This window comes from Vombatus ursinus, unplaced genomic scaffold (assembly GCF_900497805.2).
Source record: "Vombatus ursinus unplaced genomic scaffold, bare-nosed wombat genome assembly UNPS02014867.1, whole genome shotgun sequence".
Taxonomy (NCBI): domain Eukaryota; kingdom Metazoa; phylum Chordata; class Mammalia; order Diprotodontia; family Vombatidae; genus Vombatus; species Vombatus ursinus.
In genome coordinates, this window is record NW_020954645.1 from 2,989,197 (window position 1) to 3,010,386 (window position 21,190).

General features: G+C 43.6%; 1 protein-coding gene across 1 annotated transcript in view; it reads right to left on the reverse strand.

The window, feature by feature from the left end:
- Positions 1 to 16,782: 16,782 nt before the first annotated feature.
- Positions 16,783 to 21,190, reverse strand: part of SMARCC1 (SWI/SNF related, matrix associated, actin dependent regulator of chromatin subfamily c member 1) — a 167,915-nt gene continuing 163,507 nt past the window's right edge. The window contains exon 28 of the mRNA XM_027842145.1: positions 16,783 to 19,336. Coding sequence (XP_027697946.1) covers positions 19,242 to 19,336 — 95 coding nt within the window. The 3' untranslated portion in view covers positions 16,783 to 19,241. The remainder of the gene's footprint in view (positions 19,337 to 21,190) is intronic.

Sequence of the window (21,190 nt, forward strand, 5' to 3'; positions counted from 1 at the left end):
CTCTCCTGGGTCTCCGGCCCTCCCCGCTCCCCGACGGCCAGTGGGGCATCGCCCGCAGTGCTGGGCTCTGAGGCTGCGGTGGGACAGCAGGGAGGAGGAGGAAAAGAGCGAGGGCGTTAGGGCGGCGCCCGGTCTGGCGAGAGCCCCTTCTCCGGCGGTCAGCCTCCAGCCCCCTCCCCTGGTCCCCAGCCCGCGCGCCCCGGCCACCTGCAGCTGGCCGCGCTCCAGGGCCCACCCCTCAGCTTAGCCCTCTCTCAGTCATGGCTCCGCCCCGTCTCACCTCGCGCCCCCTCCCAGCCTGGCGTTAGGGTGACAAATGTCACTGACGGGGAGGGGAGGGCAGGGGAGTGGGGAATTGGTGACATCGCTCGGGTGCAGCCAATTTGAAGAGCGGCCAGAAGGACTGGGGGGCGGGGGCGGACAACCCCTGTGAACCCCCTTCCCTTACGGGAGCCTCCCCTCACCTAATCTCCGGGAGGGTGGGGTGTAGGGACTTGGACACGTGCGAGGTTTCCAAAGCTTCACTCCCGCCCCGCACATCCCCGCGCCAAGCCCCCCACCCCCAGTCTCGTTTTGGGGTCGAAGGGGACGCTCCCTTTTCTTCCGTCTCGGCTCCGGGGGTCTAGCGTTGTCTGCCTGGTAGGGGCCCCGCTAGAGCAGAGGAGACCAAGGCCCGTGCCCCCCTACCCCCACCCCCACTCCGGCTGTGTAGGGAGGAGGGTCGCGTTCTGCACCTACCCGGTGCGGCCCCGGCGAGGCAGGCGGCTAGGATCAGCACGGCCCCCAGGAGCAGCAGCAGCCTCCGCCGGCTGACCGGCCCCCCGCCCCCCGCGCGCCCGGCTCGGCCCATCCCGCCGCTGCCCGTCCAGCTCCGGCTTGACCAGGCTCAGCTCCGCTCCCGCCGCTGTCCTCCTCCTCGGGCTGCTGCTTCCCGCCGGCGCCGCCGCCGCCTCCCCAGGACGGCCGCTCCCGCTTCAGCCCGCAAAGGTCAGCGAGAGCCGCATCCCGCCCCAGTGCTCTCCCCGGCCCGGCGCCGGTGGCTCCGTCCTCTTCCCGAGCCTCCGCCAGGCTCCCGCTCCCGCTCTCCCTCTGCCTCCCCTCTCAGTCACCCGCACCTCCCTCCTCCTGGGTATCCCTCCCAACCGCAGCTGCCGGCGCTCAGCACCGCCCCTCCAGCGCCCCGGCGGGCTGCATAGCCCCGGCTTCGGTGCCGCCTCCCTGCCGACTGCACCAGCCGCGGCTCCTCCGCACGTAATGCTGACGCCTGGCTCCGGGGGCCTCCTCCTTTCCTCCCCCCCCTCCCCGCTATCTCCGCCCGCAGAGGAGGGGGATCAAGGGGGTGCCTCGGCCCCTCAGCCGCACCCCTTCCTGACTGACTGACCTACAGCCCTGTCCTCGGGAGAGGAGACAGACGAACAGTCCCTGGGAGAACACGCCCTCTCCGTCTCTCCTGCGCCCTAGAGAAGGGTCAGAATAACTGACATTACACAGGACAGGGGAGACCCGGCAATGACCGAACCCACAGCCTCCGCCCCTGCAGGGACCAGACTGGCAAGCATTGATTGTCTCCCCTCGTACCTCCCCCGCCTCCCATTCAAGCGACTGGCCAACCGACTATTCAGGGCTGGGTGGTGATGTCTGGGGAGATGTCTTCCCGCCTTCTCTCCCCAGAGCCTAACGCGCCCTCGAGGGGCTGGTATGACCACCATCGCGACCCTCAACGTGCACGGGCTGAGGGGACGTAATAACTCCTTCCAAGAGGGACGGAATGACACCCACACACACACACCTAGGGGACGCAATGACCCCTCCTCCCTACACCCGTGGAAGGACAGGATGCGGACACATGGAGGAAGGCAATGCAAAAAACAGCGCCATGAGGACGGAGGGCAGCTGGGCACACACAAGCCTTGGACACATCCCCTTGCGCCTGAGTGTGCCGAGTACCGGACACAGATCTGTGTAGGGCATACGCTGGGGGTAGGGGGAGGGCATGTGAGCACAAAGAGACGATGATAGACTTCAATTTGTGTACAAAGGTCCTGTAGGCTCAGGAATTTGGGGTGGTGGAGAGAATGTTTAAAAAGGCACCCACAAGCTGCAACAGAGACTTTGACCTTAGACCATGTGGGGACATAGGAATTCAGACATTGGGATGAAGGCACACATGAACACACAGACACAGACACCACGCAGACTCACCGCAGCACAGACAATAACTGTGCATTCCTACAGAGAGATACTATTTGTATATTGGTAAGTCTTTCATAGAATCTCAGAATTTGAGTTACAAGCACCCTCAAGTGGCCTTGGTCAACTGTACAATGATGACAGCACATCTTTGCTCTCCTAGAAAGAGTTTCAAAGTCCCAGTAAGACAGGAGACCTATCTTCCCATAGAGATGTTGTGCTATCTTCTCTTCCCCCACTCCAAACTCCATACTTTCCCCTCCTCCTCCCCTCCTCCCAACTCCCAATGTACAAAGAAGAGGAGCTTCTTGGGGGTCGGGGAGAGAAGCCTGGAAAAGCATGTTTATTTCCAGGGAGATCCTAGGTTGTCCTACTACACCCTCCCAAATGGGGCCCTGGGCTCAGCTAGGAAAAGGTTGGCAGCTGCCAAGTCAGAAGCAAATGGGCCTGGGTTTTAATCGGATCAAATCTAATCTAATCTGAGCAGTTAAACCTACCAGCCCAAACCAAACACAGCCTAGAGGGCTGAGAGGTGGACAGATAGCTCTACTTTGGCTCATTTCATCAGGGTTGGTGGTCCAACAAATTATGGAATTATTAATCTGTTTCTGGCTGGAAGAGGTCTGTGAGGAAGAAAACACCTTGATTGGGACCACCACCCCTGACTGATGGACAGACAGACAGACAATCCTCTCCTAGGAGCGACTCCAATAGGGCAAACCTGTAAGTAGCACTGTTTCCATTTAACATATGGGGAGACAATCCAGGAGGATTCCCTTGTCATTATAAACACATGACTGACTGGGTAAAATTACCTCATTAGGCCCTAGCTCCCAGCCTAGTATATAGCCTGATAATTTCTAGTATTGTATCTGGAGCATTCAGCTCTACAGAGATGACTCCAATCTTACTCCCTAGATCTTGTTTTCTAAACCAGACTGAGAGTTCTTCAAGGGCAAGGAATGTTATATGCATCACTTATCATAGTGTGAAAAGCACAGGGAGGGAGAATAAGAAGAGCTGGGTCTAATTATGTGATGGAAAGAACCCTGAAATTAGGATTAAGGGTGCCATGGGGTCAGTTTTGATATCTGTCACAAGTTGTGTGCCCTTGAGCAAATCACTTCCTCTCTCTGAGCCTCAGTTTCCACAACTGTAAAATGATGGGCCTGAATTAGATATGCAGCTTTACAATCTCATGGTCCGTTATTTTTTTGCACGAACTCTACTTTGGTCTACAAGATAGACTGCTCACCTTTCTTTTTCACACCTCTGTCTTAAAGGTCCTTTCCACTTCTCACCAATTTATAAATCAGCCACTAACTAGCTTTGTGCCTTTAGACAAAACACCAATCTATCCAAGCACATCCTACAGGATTAATTTCCCTAAAGTAGCTCTCTTTTGCTCAGAAACACTTAATGGTCCCCCATTATCTACAAGAGGGGGAAAAAGCCACATCTTTCTTTTTCCCATCAAAATCCTGCCAGCTCACTTACTTTCCTAAGTTCCACAGCATATTTTTGTATCATTTTAGAGCACTTACCCCACTCAGTACTGTTGTACCTGTGTGTGTGTGTGTGTGTGTGTGTGTGTGTGAAGCAATTGGGGTTAAGTGACTTGCCCAGTCACACAGCTAGTGAGTGTTATATGTCTGAGGCTGGATTTGAACTCAGGTCCTCCTGACTCCAGGGCCAGTGCTCTATCCACTGCGCCACCTAGCTGCCCCAGTTCTGTTGTATTAATTGAGGGTTGGGACTTAATGATTTCTATACAACCCATAAGCCTAGTACATAGTAATATAGTGTTTTGTACTTGGGAAATGCTTCATTCATTTAGAGTAGATTTTCAGTAAATATTTGTTGAATGAATGGCTCAGAGATTATGGCCTGGGAATGAGGGCAACAAGGAATACCAGAGAGCAAATGCCTTTCCATTGTCATATTTTGGCCAAGAAGTTGCAATGCTCACAGAGCATTTTTGGTTAAAGAAAAGTGTTGAGAAAGGAAAAGGCAGAAGTGGGGGGGGGGTATCACAGAATCTCAACCTTGAAAGAAACCTCAGAATCAGACTAGTTCAATCCATACCTGGAAAAAAAATCCTTCACAACATTCCAGTCAATCATCTAGCCAGTCTTGGATTGAAGCTTGTCTTCCCTACTTCCCAAGTTAGCCCATTCTTTTTGGATAGATCTCGTTGTTAGGAAATTTTTCCTTCCATTAAACCTATACTTGTCTGTCTGAAACTTCTAACTATTAGATGCTACACTCCTAATTCTGCCTTCTGGGGCTTACTTCTTTTTGCCTACAATATCCTTTTAAATATATATTTGAAGTCAGCTGTATTGTCCAACCATCCCCCTTGCTGCCTCCCCTGTCGTCTCCCCTTCCCCAAGCTAAACATCCCCAGTTCCTTCAAGTGATTTTCTCATGTCACTAACATAAGGTCCTTCACCATCCTAGCTGTCCTTCTCTGCACACTGGTTTATCAACATGGTTGCTAAACTGGGATGCACAAAATTGAACACAATACTCCAGGAATTATCTGACCAGGGCAGATTTCAGGGGCAGCATGTATCACTTTCTTATTCCTGGAGGCTATTTCTCTTTTAATGCAGCCTAATAATAATGATAATGATAATGATAATAGCTTACAATGTGCCAGGCACTGTGCTAAGCACTTTAAAATGATTAACTTTGCAATACTGCCGACCCAAATTTGTTGACCCTCAGATTCCTCATTTGTGATAATCTGAATTACATCTACCTCACTGATTGTTGATTAAATGCGACAATATTTGTAAGAGTGCTTAGCCCAATGCCTGACACATAGTAGGCCCTTATTCCTTCCCTCCTCTGTTGTGTCTCAAATGAGGTAATGTATACGAAGAACTCTATAACTAAAGTACCATATGAATGTCAATTATTGGTAGCGGTTCCCAAAGAGAAGGTGTCCTTATGGAAATTTTCCATTTCTCTCAAACTAATAACCAGATGCAGGTACTGAAACAACTCTAGGTGAATTCATATGGTTTACACAACCATATACTATCAGCCTGGGGTTTCAGGATCAGATTTGCAAGACGGGGTCTATTAGCCTGATCTAGGTTTTCAATTGGGATTTGAGGTGGGAGAGAGGAGTGCTACATTGTTTTGGAGAATATTGAAGTGCCAACTGGACCACAGTCATCATAGAAGCTATAGGGAACCTGGGTTCTGCCAAAAGGCTTTGGGAAAAGGAATATGTAAGTATAGGGATGAGTAGATTAGGATAGGCAGGGGTTAGGGTGGAAGTGAAGTTACAGAAGGTGCTGTAATAACATATCTAGAAAAGAACAAAACTATATCTATCATACACACATACAATGTGATCCATTGTCTGCAAAAATGAAAGCACTGAACTGTGAACCAACAACAGGAGGTCCTGCTTCCCCTCTCCCCTTTTGTCATAAATGTAACTAGTTTGGGTCATATTCCCCTCTTCTACAACTAAATATTCTTGTGAAGTCAGAACATTTTGGAGTTTGGGGATCATCTAGTGTAGCCCCTTTGTTTTACGTAGGAAGAAACAGCCTCAGAGGGGAAATGCCTTACTCAGACTCACATCTAGTCAACGGCTATATAACTAGTACTTCTCCCATTATTTTACTGCATCCCTCAGGTCTTCAGGCAAATCAACCTGTGAGATTTTTGTTATGCATGTCTTAACTAGGTGAGTTTCCCAGAATGCTGAAAGAAAAGCCCAGGGTCCTCAGCCTGACTGCCACCTGCTATTTGGTTGACGTGATGACCTTATTAGATGGTTGTTGGGGAATAAATGAAGATAGTGCTCGAGAACAGTAACTATAAAGCACATCTCAGATTAAAGCTTAGTAGTGCACTACAAGTAAACTAAGACACAGAACACTTGACTGTCAATTCATAAGTGTTCTCTTGGACAATGTAAAGTAGGGGAGTGACTTCCATGATTACTTTCCAGGATTATGAAGATGAAAATCCATTAGCTTTGTGACTGAACAGGTCACTCACCTCCCTATGCCTGTGTCCTCAACTACCATGGACATGTACTAACTGTCCTAACCAGATGTCCTGTCCTGTTCTCTATTCCACAGCGGCGTCTTCCCTCTTTCCCCACAAAGACTTCCTAAGCCCCTTCAACTCCTCACTGATTCCTATTGTGCTATGCCACAGTGCAGAAAAATTGGGTTGGAATCCAGTCTCTGATGCTTACAGGTTTTATGAACCATCTGGGTTCCAGTACTACTTCTGACCTTGAAGCAAGCTGTTTCATCACCTGTAAAATGAAGTAGATGATCCTTCGGGTACTTTCAGGTCTAAATGTAGAATTCTACTATGACCCATCCCTTCCTTCACCTTTAACCCTATGTATGACATAAAACACTTCGATTGTAAAGCCCTTTCACACTACAAAAAGGCTTTACAAACTGTACAAGGCTCTGTTTTTCTTCAGTTGAACCCTTCTTGTCCTAGATGCATTTTTTTGGGGTGTTATCTCCATAAAAATTTTATTTTTTTTTTATTTTTCGTTTTCAACATTTACTTCCACAAGATTTTGAGTTCCAAATTTTCACCCCATCTCGCCCCTCCCCCCACCCCAAGATGCCATGCATTCTGAATACCCCTTCCCCTAGTCTGCTTTCTGTGCTATCCCTCCCCCCCTCCCCCTTCTATTTTCCTATAGAGCAGGATAGATTTCTGTACCCCATTTCCTGTATTTCTTATTTCCCAGTTGCATGTGAAAACATTTTTTTAAAATGTTTTTTAAACTTTGGGTTCCAAATTTTCTCCCTTCCTCCCTCCCCACCCACCCTCATTGAAAAGGCAAGTAAATCAATATAGGCTATACTTGTGCAGTTATGCAAAACACTTCCATAGTAGACATGCTGTGAAAAACGAACTTTATTTCTCTTAATCCTATCCCACCCCCCATTTATTCTATTCTTTCTTTTGACCCTGTCCCTCCTCAGAAGTATTTGCTTCTGATTATCCCCTTTCCCAATCTGCCCTCCTCTCCATCATCCTCCTACTCTCTTGGCCCCTTCCTCCTCATTTTCCTGTAGGGTAAGACAGATTTCCATACTCAATTAAGTGTGTATGTTATACCCTCCTTAAGTCAAATCCTATGAGAATAAGATTCACTCATTTCCTCTCACCTTCCCCCAGTTCCCCTCCACTGTAAGAGCCTTTTCTTATGTTTTTTTTTTGTGAGATAATTTAACCCGTTCTATCTTTCCCTTTCTCCTCCTAGTATAACCCTCTCACCCCTTAATTTTATTCTTCATATATGACCCCTTCATCTTCAACTCACCCTGTGCCCTCTATGTATTTATCTATCTATTCATCTATCTATCTATATCTATATATACGTACATATAATTTTTTCCCTCCAACTACCCTAATACTGACAAAGGTCTCATGAGTTACAAATATCATCTTTCCATGCAGCAATGTGAACAGTTCAACCTTAATAAGTCTCTTACGATTTCTCTTTCCTATTTTCCTCTTCCTTTTCCACTTGAGTCTTGTATTGGAAAGTCGAACTTTCTATTCAGCTCTGGCCTTTTCATCAAGAATGCTTGAAAATCCTCTATTTCACTGAATGACCACTTTTTCCCCTGCAGGATTATACTCAGTTTTGCTGGGTAGGTGATTCTTGGTCGTAATCCTATCTCCTTTGCCCTGCAGAATATTATATTCCATGCCCTGTGGTCCCTTAATGTAGAAGCAGCTAAATCTTGTGTTATCCTGATTGTGTTTCCACAACACTTCAATTGTTTCTTTCTGGCTGCTTGTAATATTTTCTCCTTGACCTGGGAACTCCTAGATGCATTTTGTGCAAAACACAAAGAATCATTAAGGGTAAGAGAAAATCGGGAGAAATGAAATGCAGGTGTGAAATACAACTTCCTCCTCTCTGACAGAAGAATGCTAGCAATGGCAGCAGGCTATCCTCTAAGAAACAGAACTGATGCCTATGTGCATTTCTTTACTCCCTCTGTCTCATTCCCTTGATCTGTATCCTCGGCTCACACTCAAGTTCCCCCTCCTATCGTGCAGATCTTCCTTCGGTTTTCTCCTCCTCTTTAGGGAATATTGGTGTGCTTCCCTGTCTTCCTCCCCACCGCCCCTTTCAGTTGCTGGGGTGGGACACGGCAGGAAGGGAAGAGAATAATGAGACTGTCTCTCCCCCTTTTCAGTGGGGTGTATATTTTATGTCACTTTCTCTTGTTTGTGTATGTGCAGGCACAATCTTTAGCTCTCAGTGCGGGTGGTATTTGTAAGGCTTTGGTCTGGCTGGTGCTGGAAAGCAGGTCACACTGCTTATTCTCCTAGAATCTAGAGCAACATCCACCTCAGTTATCTATGTTCCACCCACTGGCTGCCAAACCAATAGAAGGCCCAGCATCAGTCTGTCAAGTATGGGTAGAGACAGGTCTGCAAGGGGAACAATGAAAAGCTTTGGCTAGCACAGAGGAAGCCAAGGCATCCCTTTGGATTCCATGGAAAAGATAGGCAAGTACATGGGAGAGGTCAGGGTTCTGTCTCCAAGTTATACTCTATCCAGCAGAGTAACGCAAAGAAATCTTTTTTTAAAGACAATAGGGCTGAGCCAAGATGGCCGAGTGAAAGCAGTGACTTGGTTGAGCTCTCCCCCAAACCCCTCCAAATACCTGTAAAAAAAATGGCTCTAAACAAATTCTAAAGCAGCAGAACCCACAAAAAGACAGAGTTAAACAAATTTCCAGCCAAAGACAGCTTGGATGGTTGATCAGAAAGGTATTATCACACCAGGCTGGGAGAGAAGCGCAGTTCATCATGGGTGTGCAGGCCACAGCAAGCCTGGACCAGGCCTCAGAGGACTGTGGGCAGCTGTGGCAGTTTCCAGACTTCTCAACCCACAAATGCCAAAGACAACTTAGAAGGTCAGTGGGAAAAGTCTGTGACTACGGTGAGAGAGAAGCTAGGTCTCAACCGCAAGTCCCGTGGCAGCGGCTGCCTCCTGGGCTTCCAGCCCACAGACTGAGGGGGAATCGAGTGGCTGATCAGAGGGAGATTGCAGGGATCTCTTTGCCAGTGCTGAGGCAGGAATCTCTTGCTTTGCCCGTGCTTGGCTCTGGGTCACAGTTCTGAGGGGCAGTCCTGGGCGAGGAGGAGTGCTGGCGTGGTGGAGCTTGTTGTGGCAGTGGAGAGGAAACACCTCGCGCCGCATCATACCACCTTGGAAGAACTGAAAATTTACAGGTCCCTAGAAGTATCTCTGAAAACAGCTGTATAAACCCCCGAAGCTTGGGACAGTACACTCTTCACATTGGAAGCAGACTCTTACCTTAACAAAGAGCTTAAAACTCAAGTAATTGGCCAGGATCATGAGTAAGCAGTGCAAAAGGAGTCAGACTTTATTATCTTATTTTGGTGACAAAGAAGATTAAAACATACAACCAGAAGAAGACAATGAAGCCAAAGCTTCCCAAGAAAAATATGATCAGTCACAGGCCTTGGAAGAGGTCAAAAGGGAGTTTGAGAAGCAAGTAAGAGAAGTAGAGGAAAAACAGAGTGATGCAAGAAAATCATGAAAAAGTCAATAGCTTGCTAAAGGAGACCCAAAAAAAGACTGAAGAAAATAACACCTTAAAAAATAGCCTAACCCAAATGGCAAAAGAGGTCCAAAAAGCCAATGAGGAGAAGAATGCCCTAAAAAGCAAAATTGGTCAAATGGAAAAGGAAGTCCAAAAGATTACTGAAGAAAATACTTCCTTAAAAATTAGAATAGAGCAATTGGAAGCTAGTGACTTTATAAGAAATCAAGACACTGTAAAACAAATCCAAAAGAATGAAAAATTAGAAAACAATGTGAAATTATCTCATTGGAAAAACAACTGACCTGGAAAATAGATCCAGGAGAGAGAACTTAAAAATTATTGGACTATCTGAAAGTCATGATCAAAAAAAGAGCCTAGACATCATCTTTTTAAAGACAACAGATTTTTATTGATATCATCTTTACATCAGATTTCCCCCACCCCAAATCAACTAAGAACGTTCAGTAAAATGGATCAACGAAATACAATGAAAAAATCTATTATATGCAATGTTCTACACTTGAGGACCACCAATCTTTACAAAAGAGGCATCTTCTCATTTCTTAATGTGCAATGAACAGTGCTGGACCTGGAGTCAGGAAAGAATTCCAATGTTACCTCAGACACTTTGTGGCTGGTCTGTGACCTTGTGCAAGTCATTTAATCTACCTCAGTTTCCTCATGTGTAAAACGGGAATAACAGCATCAACCTTACAGGGTTTTTGTGAGAAGCAAATGAGATATCTGTAAAGTGCTATATAAATGCTACCTATTAAATCTTTGGGACCAACTATGCATGTTCTTTATACTTCTGTTGCAATTTATTTTGTGATCATTGTTCTTTCCATTTTCCCATGTTCTCTGTATTCATTTTTTACCATAACATTCAAATCATTTAGCCATTCCCCAATTGATTAGTATCCACTTTGCTTCCACTTATTTGTCACCACAAAAAGTGCTGCTATAAATATTTTGGTGTATACAGAGCTTTCATTTTTGCCAATGACCTGATCTGGGCATACTACCTAGCAGCTGCATCTCTATATCAGAAATCACGAATGTTTTAGTCACAGTATTTGCATGATTCCAAAATGCTTTCCAGAAGTTGTACCAATTCACAACTCTACCAATGCCTTATAAACTCCTCTAACATTTATTCCTGTTTTTTGTCATCCTTTCCAATTTTCGGGATGTGCAGTGAAACATCGGGTTTTGATTTGCATCATTGGAACATTCTTTCACAGGCTGATAGTTAGCAACTCTTTTTATCAGTTCTCTTGCAGAGGATAGCTTTTGGTCACATTTGTTTGTTTTTATTATTAAACCTTTAGAGACAGGACTCTGTTGACCACTTTCTTGTCCTAGATGTATTTTGTGCAAAAGCTTTTCAATTTCATGTATTCAAAATTATTTGCTTTTATCTTGTGTAACTGCTTCTATTCCTTAAGAATCCAGCCCTTCCCAAAGCAATAAAAAGTATACGATGGGCTTCTAAGTTTTGAAAATGGTGTCATGTACATATTAAGTTTATTGTGCATAGATATATGACGTTGCGGTCACTCTTTTCAGCTCACTTGGCCTTTCAAAAAAATCAATTGCACAAATACAGGACAGGCAACTTTTGGCAAGAGAACTGGTGTTTAAAAAAAAGGGGGGGGGTTTCAGTGGGCTGAAAGCTCAAAAATGTTTCATGGAAGCTATTGTGACCTTAGTCTCCATTGAGACATGGTATCTAGACAAGAGATAAGTTTTATGGTTGGAACACATCTGGAGTATGGTGCTCAACTTCTATCGACATTTTATAAAGGACATTGACAGGCTAAAGACTAGGATTCAGAGAAAGACCAAGTTAAAGGAAGTGAAAACCATGGCACATGAGGATCATTTGAAATGGGGATCAACCTGTATAAGACTGAAGACTATGTAAATGTGATTCTCATACATAAATATTAACTTAATTGTTTCACTTTCAGAGGGTAGAACCAAAAACAATGGATGGAAGTTGTAAAGGCATATTTTGGCTTGATGTAAAGAAATTCCATAAAATTCAGGCAATCCAAAAGTGGAAGGTTGTCTCAAGGTAACAAGGCCCCCAAGTCTGAAGGTTTTGGAGAAGCTAAGGTGCTGTAGAGGGGTTAAGATTTAACAACCTGATGGCCCCTTGCAACTCCAAAATCGTGATTCTTATGCTTAGGTTTAAAACTCAGCATCCTTTTTCCTGCCCTCCATCACTAGCACATTTTGCCTTCTTTAGTGGTTGAGATCTTTAAGGATGCAGGGAATAAGGAACCCAGAAACCCAAGGAGTTACCGTCCTGGTTCTAGCTCCTTCTCTTAGGTCTCATCTTTCAGATCAGTATAATTGAGCTACACTTCACCCTTCCTATGCTATCCTCTGATCAGAATCCCTTATTGAAGGTCCTTGGTCCCCCTCTGGCCACCCCTGGCCCTCCAGTTGTGATTCTACATATGACCCTGCTTCAGACTCATTTCAAAAAGAAACGTAACCGCAGATGTTATCCTTTCCACAGCCACCAGGAATTGTTCATGGGGAAGTTGCTGAGACTTACACCATGACCTCAATGACTTTAAAGCCATTTCCAACTAAACTCTAGGAAAAGGCATGATGGCAGTGTGAAGACCATCTGCTCTCCTAGCATGACTTTTCACAGAGCAATTCTTCTTGGTAACCCTCCAGTGGCTACACATAGTGTCAAGCACACAGATGGCACTTAAAAAGGCATTGAAGAATGGAAACAATACCAGTCATATTACCTGGGTTTGAATCCTGATTCTCCCATTAATTTATGTGACCTTGAACAAATATTTTGGGCCTGTTTTCACATAGCAAAATGAAGGGGCTGGAGTAGATAACTTCAAATATTTGACCTTGCTAGAGATTCATTTCAAAAGGTACCTCAAATCCAGACTTTTAAGGTGCCTTTTAGTTCTGGATCTGTGATTCTGACATCTCTCATCTTGGAACCACCAAGACATTATGGGAAGGAACAGCCAGAGGCCCAAAGACAATAACAACAAGATACAGCAACTTTACAAATAAAAACTCACATTTGATCCTCACAACAATCCTAACAGGTAGTTACTATTATTTACAGGTTAGGAAACAGGCAAAGGTTAAGTGACTTGCCTAGGATCAGGTCTTCCCAACTCTGGGCTTGGTGCTCTATCCACTGTACCACCTAGCTGTCCCAGTAATATCTAAGGAAAGAAACTGCACATCTTCCAGATTACTGGCACTGAGTGGAGAAGTGGGACAGGAGGGAGAAGGCTCAAGCCTGGGCAATGTGATGGGTGTGGTACAAGAAAGCCCCAAATGGTCAGTCATTGTTCAGGAGCAAAGGGCAGGCTACAACCTGCCTTGTTGCTCCAAGTATTTCTCTCTTGGCTTTCTGCAAAAGAATATAAAACTCAAGAGTGGGTGTAAAAAGTGAGAAAGATGCAGATATTAGATTTGGAAGTTAAGGTCCATGTTTGACAGAAAAAAAGTTGAAGACACCTATCTGCTGGTTGGAGGATGGCTGAACAAATTGTGGTACCTCAACATGAGGGAATATTTTTGTGCCAATAAAAAGATAAATATAAGGAACATGTAAAGGCACATAAAATAGTACAAAAGCCATGAAACCAAAACTAGGGAAGTAGCATACTGTAGTAGGAACATCAGTGGATTTAGAGTCAGAGAACCGGGGCTTAAGTCTAGGCTTCAGTGGTTATTAGCAAGGCTTGCCCCCTTATAGAGCCTCAGGTTTCCTCATCTGGTTGGTGTCTTCACCAATATTACTTACATTACCTCACAGGGTGGTTGTTAGGAAAGCGCTATGTAAACATTAAAGCAGAATATAAATACACTCCAAAATTTCATGTATAGAAATGTGAAGATATTATCAGAAGGCATAAGTTATTATGCTGATATTTTTTGAAAACCTGAGCTCTGACTGGATTTTTCTATTCGATTGTTTTAAATTTATTGATATCTTGTTCCGATATCATCTACATCTTCCTCCGTATTCCTTTCCCTTCCAGAGTTATCCTTTATAATTAAGACGAGAAAAAGGAAGAAAAAGAATAGTTCAGCAAAACTAACCAGTATTTTTAAAAAGCCTGATTTAGCCATTTTCCAATCAACTGACATCCACTCTATTTCTGGACTTCTCGTGCAAAGAGAGAAGGACTAAGCCTGTGATTCTACGGAGGTGCAACCTGTGGCCAGCACTGACAATGCAAGTTACCGCCAGAGCAGCTACTGACTTGCTCAGGGTGACTGGGTCAGCTCATGTCAAAGTCAGGACTTGAACACAGGTCCTCTTCCCTTCAAGGCGACTTCTTTCTCCATTAAACAAGATAGCCTCTCAGGTTCTTTGCTACCACAAAAAAAGGCTATTGTAAATGCTTTGGCGTGTACATGTCCTTCGTTTCGTCACTAAACTCCTCAAGATACAGGCTTAGCAGTTTCTGTTTGTTGAGGTTGTTTATAATAAAATGTTATTACTAGTATGTTCTCAGAGTTTTCAAGGAGCAGCCAAGTAAGAATCAATGTTGTGAACGCTCAGAGTACCACATGACTTTACATATGCCAGACTCCTGGGCCTGAAAGTATGCAAGTGAAGAAGACTGGTAACACTGTAGGTGTTCAACTGTGGGTGGAGACTTGGGCTTGAAGGAAGCTTGAGCTGTGACCCAGCAAGACCGCTGCAGGGAAGGCTGTGTTCCTCCCAGATATATACCCCCAACCTTTACTCTTTGCCTTTTAAACATAAACCCAACTTGTAAGAATCCCACAAGGAGTGGCATGGGGTAGCCGAGTTTCACAGACTGTTAAAGCTGGAAAGAACCCTTAACATACTTGGGCCAATCTTGACAGATGAGGAAATTAAGGCCAGAGATATGGGAGATTACATTGTTCAGGTCTTGATGCTCTTGAATGGCATCTTGAGATCCAGAACCCAACTGAATGATTTCTCAGTGCCCTCTGCATTACTGCACCAATTCTCTGCTAATAACTAAGCTAAGAAAAGCTAAAATTTTGGAAATTTTACATGTCAAAAGACAGATGATTCAATGATAAACAAAAACAGGAAGATGGTTGGCTGGAATTTCTAAAAGGGAAAAATGGAGGCAGTATCTCTGACATTGTCCAAAGGAGTAGTTCTATGAACAGTTCTAGTTTTTCAGACAAAAGTATCACCTGCTGGGTCTACGTACCCCAAGAGGAGAGTGCCAATCTCACTTCTTAGATCATGTAAAAATGAGAAGATGGTAAAAAAAAAATAACTTTAATAGTTCAAATTGATAGGCCTGAACAAATTATATACCAGGACCCTGAAAAAAAAAACTTGATGAGATTTGCTGAGCAACTTGGAGTCATCTGTGAAAAACTGTGGCAAAGGCAGGAGGATGGCAGCAGGGAAAAGACCAAAGATAGGCAAATGTCCTTATTTTCAAAAAAGGGAAATAAAATGGTTTCTTTACACTATATATAGCAAAATAAATATAGTAACAACTGATTAGCACTTTGACAGAGTTTCTGGACTGGTAGATCAGAAGAATGCACAAAATTACCTGGATTTCAGAATATAATTTAGAAAACTATCTCATGACAGCCCTGTGAATAAGGACAAATGTGGGTTGAGTAACATAGTTTGATGGCTCTAAAACCAGATGAAAGATCAGACCCAAAGAATGGTGGTTAGTTAATTTCCGTCAGTCTGAAGATAGTTCTCGAGATCTGGCTTTGGTGTTTCATTTAACATTTTTTAGAAATGACATGGAAAGCAAAAAAAAAAAAAAAAAAATTTGCTCTCAAGCTGAAGCATAGTGTCCAAAATGAGAAAGGTAACAATTTTGTTCTTTGCTCTGGTCAGACTATACACACCAAACTACGTTCATTTCTGGGGACCACAATTTAGAAAGGATGATGAAAAGCCAAGTCCTCTAGGTAGATCTGAGGATCAGCTGAAGGAATCCTATTTGTCTAGCCTGAAGGACACTTAAGCAAGGTAGCAGACCAGCTGTTATCAAATATTTATTTGCAAGGTTAACATGAGGAACAATTACACTTGTTTGGCCTCATAGGAGATCATTAGGTAGAAATTTCAATGGGATAGCTTTTAGTACAATATAGAAGGGAAAACCTTGCTATTCGTTGCCTGAAAATACTCTGTCATTGGAGATCTTTAAGCAAAGGCTGAATGTTGATTTGTTAATTAAGGGTGTTACAGAGAAGACTCCAGCACAGGTTGTGGTTAGTCATGGTATGACTTCTTAGGTCCGTTCCAACTCATACACTCTATCACGATTCTATATATGATCGATCTCTCATTGTAAGTTAACTTGGTATTCTGGTTTATAAATTAGTCTCAGCTGAGTTTTGTTATCATGACTCAATTGCTCAGGTCTTGCTTCATCATCCCTTTATGAATTTATGTAACTGAACTTCTGAACCTATCAAGATGAAGTCCAAGCCCTTCATTATGATGACCCCAGTAATGCACCATGGAAATTCCTTTCTATCCTGACTGCTCCTATATAACTAGGTCTAACTGCACAGACAGTTTAAGAGTTCACAAAGAGACAAGTTCCCAAGGCCTACCTTTTCTATGGGGTTGGAACAGATCAGGTAATGGGTAGTATCTTAATATAAATAGTATATCAGTCACACTCTGACCAACAGAACTCATCCATCCCACTTCATTTCCCAAGGAGGGTCAAGCACAGGGAAGTCGAACACAGTAAACAGTGCTAAGGCACCCTCTTCTCTGGCATCTTCACACTTACCTTCTCTCATTTTACAATGAAGACTTACTTGTACAAGGTTCAAGTAGGGAAGGAGCTTCAGCTCACAACTTCAATGAATGTTTCCCAAGTATCTTTTGTTTCAGGAGGAAAGTCCAAGATATACATCAACTCACTGCATTTTCACACATGATAGAGCAAGTATCCTGGTACTCTATAGCATAAGTGGAAATACAGGGTCCTACTGTAACAAAGAGACAGGACCAAGAGGCTTCCTAGATCCTGCCCCAGTCCCATTCTTTATTTTCAGAAATAATCACACACAAGGACACAGGTTTGTACAAAAACCACATTTGTTTTTCTCACAAAATTGGGTGGCTGTATTGCAGGAATAAAACTGGATCATATACACAGGATCAGATGAAAAAAAGTCACCACATGGTTATTTATACAGATAAACAGCAGTGTTAAGAATTCAGGTACTTGGTAGGACCATTACCAGTACAATAAAAAATAACTCTACCTGGATCTTTGAAATTTAAAAGTATTTACCCTAACAACCTGAGGTTACATGGGATTACAATCTGAAACAAAATTCCATGTTCCTTCAATAGCCCTGGAGGAAAAAGTAACATTTGGAATGAATTCCCTTTGGCAGGGTGAAGAGTGGGAGTCGGTGGGGAGTCGGCTGTTTCCACAAGGCACTGGGGGCCTCTCTGGAGGTAACTGCATTAAAACTAAACTCCAGTAGGGACAGCTCAAATCCAGTGCTCTAAGAAAGGGCTTTGAGATACTAATAGCATCTGTTTAGCTGAAGTCCACACCTGAAGCCTTGAAAAGGCAGATCTTGATGATGGTTTTGTGTGTTGCTTGTTTTTCAGAGAATGAGAAAAAAAAGAAAAGAAAAAGAAAGAAAAAGCTCTACTGTGTTCAGAGTTCAAGTGTTCTGCCCTTTATATGTAAAGCTTTATAGACAAGACAGGAAACAAAGCAAAAACTTCCAACTTTGTATTTCAACTTGATGGAAATGCAACCTGGAAATCAAGGTAAGGAGGCCATATGCTTTGGAAAACAATGCTTTATCAGTATTAAAAAAAAAAAAAAAGCCAAACAAAAAAACCCCACCTCTTTCCCAGAGAATAGGAATAGAGGAAAACTGAATGGTCACCAAGAACTATCAAGTAACTAATCATTAGTATTAGGAACAGAGTGTGGTGGTCCAAATTGGGCTCATATTAAGGCATTTTTGGTGTCTTCCTATATAGAATGGACCCCATCCCTGTACCCCTGTCCCTGAAAAACAAAAGAAAACAAAAAAATTCCAAAAAACACCGACCCATCCTCAAAAAGAAAAAGTAAAACACTAACCCATCTCCTAATAAAAATAGAGAGCTCATTGCTCTAGCTGTTGAGCCCTTTCCTTGGCATCCCCTCAGAATTTTTTACCAGGTGCTTCCTATCAAAATCCTGATGAAGGATGGAATGTTAGAGATCAGAAAGTAAAGGGGAGAGGTGTAAGAGTGGGCATAGCACTACCTCACCTCTCTAATAATTTTGTTTTAAATTCAAAGTACCGCTTCCACTGAATTCTATTCACTCTGGCTGTCTGCAAGAGGTAGTTTGGGGTCGCATACCCCTAGCCATCCCAACCAAGTTCCATCAACTAGAACTTTAGAACTATATCTACTTTCCTTCTTCTTCTTAGCTTTTTATAAAGGGGAGAGGAAGGAGGAGAAAAACGCATCCAACATTGACTATCAGGCTTGATTCCTCAAGCTGGCTAGTGCCTTAGACTCCTGAAACTTTTCTGGGTGTCCTGGGGACCTAAAGAATACACCCCCAGTTCCAAACCCACACCTAGTAGCCCCCAAAGCTCCCTACATCTCAAGTCATCCCAACAACAGACTATCTGCATAGAAAGCCAGAACCAGTGAACCTGGAAAAGAGAGCAATTTTATCATAATTGTTGCACTCTCAGTCACCATGGATAAATGAAAACAGGATGCTGTCAGCATAGCATGAGAGATGCGTCAGGGATTGATATGAATGATATAGAACACTCTGGACTAATAACGAGGCACCTGTATTCCTCAAGTGGGGCAGTATTAATGGCAAGGGTGCTTCCCTCCACTGTTTTCCTTATCTTTATTCTTGTGTTGTGTGCCAAAGGCCTTGTATATCTTCTAAACATTTGCATTCCACCTCATCCCATCATGAAACTAAAATGAATTCATCTGCTATGCCTCAAAGTTCAATCGCTTCTAGACTGGTGAGTCCAGCTCTCTGCTTGCATCTTTTGGTTCCCATTAACTTAGGACTGTTTCCTTAAAAAAACAATAACAACAAAAAATTACCCACGGAAGCACCAAAACAGAGAAAGACCGAAAAAGCAAAGATTGGGATGGGCTTTACCCGCTGTATGCCCTATTTGCCCCTTACTCAGCCCAGGGAAGACACAAGGTGAATTCTTCCTGTCTAATGTTCACTGTCACCTCCAGTCCCCCATAAGCCCTGGCAAAGGAGCACCACCAAAAGGAAAACACCAGAGCATGGAGGCACTCAGATGTGGAAGAGGAAAAATCCTGGAAAAAAAAATCCAAAAAACAAAACAAAACAGAAGAAAACAGAGGAATAAGACAGTCTTGTCACCACTACTCGGGATCATGGAATCGGGTCTGGAAGTCCCTTGTACTTCTTCTTGTTAGGGAGCAGAGGAGGCTGGTACTGTTGCAGGAGGAGGAGTGACACCATCGGTGGGAGGAGGCGGTGGGGGCTGTTGCTGTGGAGGAGGGGGATCTGAAAATACATTCAAAAGCTAAACATCAATAATGGAACCACAAGCAATTGGGAGGGAAGGAAGCTAGATCAGAGGAAAACATGGGGAGTTACTTTCTGGAAAGAACTATTTCCATCAGGCTGCTTTGCAAATAATGTCTCTCTCCACGACAACATAATCTGATCCTCTATACCTACTTAAAACTTATATATATATATATACACATATGTATGTGTGTTTGTGTGTGTGTATATTTTTTGGTGAGGCAATTGGAGTTAAGTGACTTGCCCAGAGTCACACAGCTAGTGAGTTTTATGTGTCTGAGCCCGGATTTGAACTCAGGTCCTCCTGACTCCAGGGCTGGTGATCTGTCCACTACACCACCTAGCTGCCCCCTAAATCTTATATTCTTCAAAGCCCAGTTTAAGTTCCATCAGGAACTTAAGCTTTAGACAAGCCTGTCATCTGCTATTTTCATATCTGAAGGACCCTGAAGAGTGCCTGGAACAGTCAATGTTTAACACATGTTTGAGGACTGACAGTAGAGGAAAGATGAGGACACAAATAATTATCAAATAGATCCTTGACCCCTCTCTTCCCCCAGCTCCAAGTGCTCTCTTCCTGGCTTTCACCATCCTTCAATTTGTATTTAACACTTAGGTACATAAATCCCTAAGTGGACTCTACATTCCTTAAGGGCAAGGACTGTGCAATTTTTAATCTTTGTCTCCCCAGAGCCTCATAAAGCGCCTTATACATAGCACCTGCTTATTAATGTTTATTAAGATGTATCTTGTGAATGCGATAATTATATAAGAACAACAAATTAAGTATTATGAGAGTGGAGGAGGGTGAAATCAGTTGTGGCTGAGGAATTCAAGAAAGGCTTCATGGAAGAGGTAAAGATAAGAGATTCTAGGACTAGAAATAGCATAAGCCTAAGACTGGAGATGGGGAAGTACAGGATGTGGAAGGTGAGATCAGAGGAAGCCCTAAGTGGGCCTACTCCAGTTTTACTGTGAACCTGGAATACCAATCAACAGCTCCCAATTCTGCATAACAATTTCTCCTTAAGCATTTGTATAGGGTGAGCTAGAGTTTACAATATTATCAAAGACGAATAATTTTACTTCTAAACAGAGAAAAAGCAGCTTAGTTATAGGAGGCTTGTACATTTTTTATACTTGTTTGCAGGGTTAACAGCAAACATTTTTAATACAATCCATATTCAGAGGAAGAATGTATTAGTTCTGAGTACTGGCTCTTAAGAGATGGACAAAGTGACCAGAGGGATTTTTCTCTATCATTGTGATTTTACCCACCCAGCTGTAGTTCCAGCTTCTCAGTTAAGGCCTTCCCCGCAAACTCCAACCCACATCGGGGTTCGTTCTCTCACTGGAGTTCAAAGCACCAATTTGTCTTATATGTCATCCCCAATAGCAAGGGGTCATTCAGCTAGTTTGCTGATACACAGCAACTATTATGTGTATACACAGTACACATGTATATACAACACACACACACATATGTAACACATCTGTATATGTTCCACACACATATGCATATACTATACGCACCTGATATCACAGGCATAGATTCAGCCACTTGGGAGTTGGTTTTCTCATCCAATCACTTCATTTTACAGACAAGGTTACTGAGGCCCAGAGAAGTGAAATGATTTGTATGGGGCCATACAGTTGTTAATATTGGAGCTGGGACTAGAACCTGGGTGTTATGCCTCATAAGTTGAGGGCCTTTTCCCAATATACCACCAATATATGATCATGTGTCACATTCCCCCTTAAATTTTCACATATGTTGTCACCTTAACTAGATGATAAACTATATAAAGACAGGGACTGTGCTTTATATTT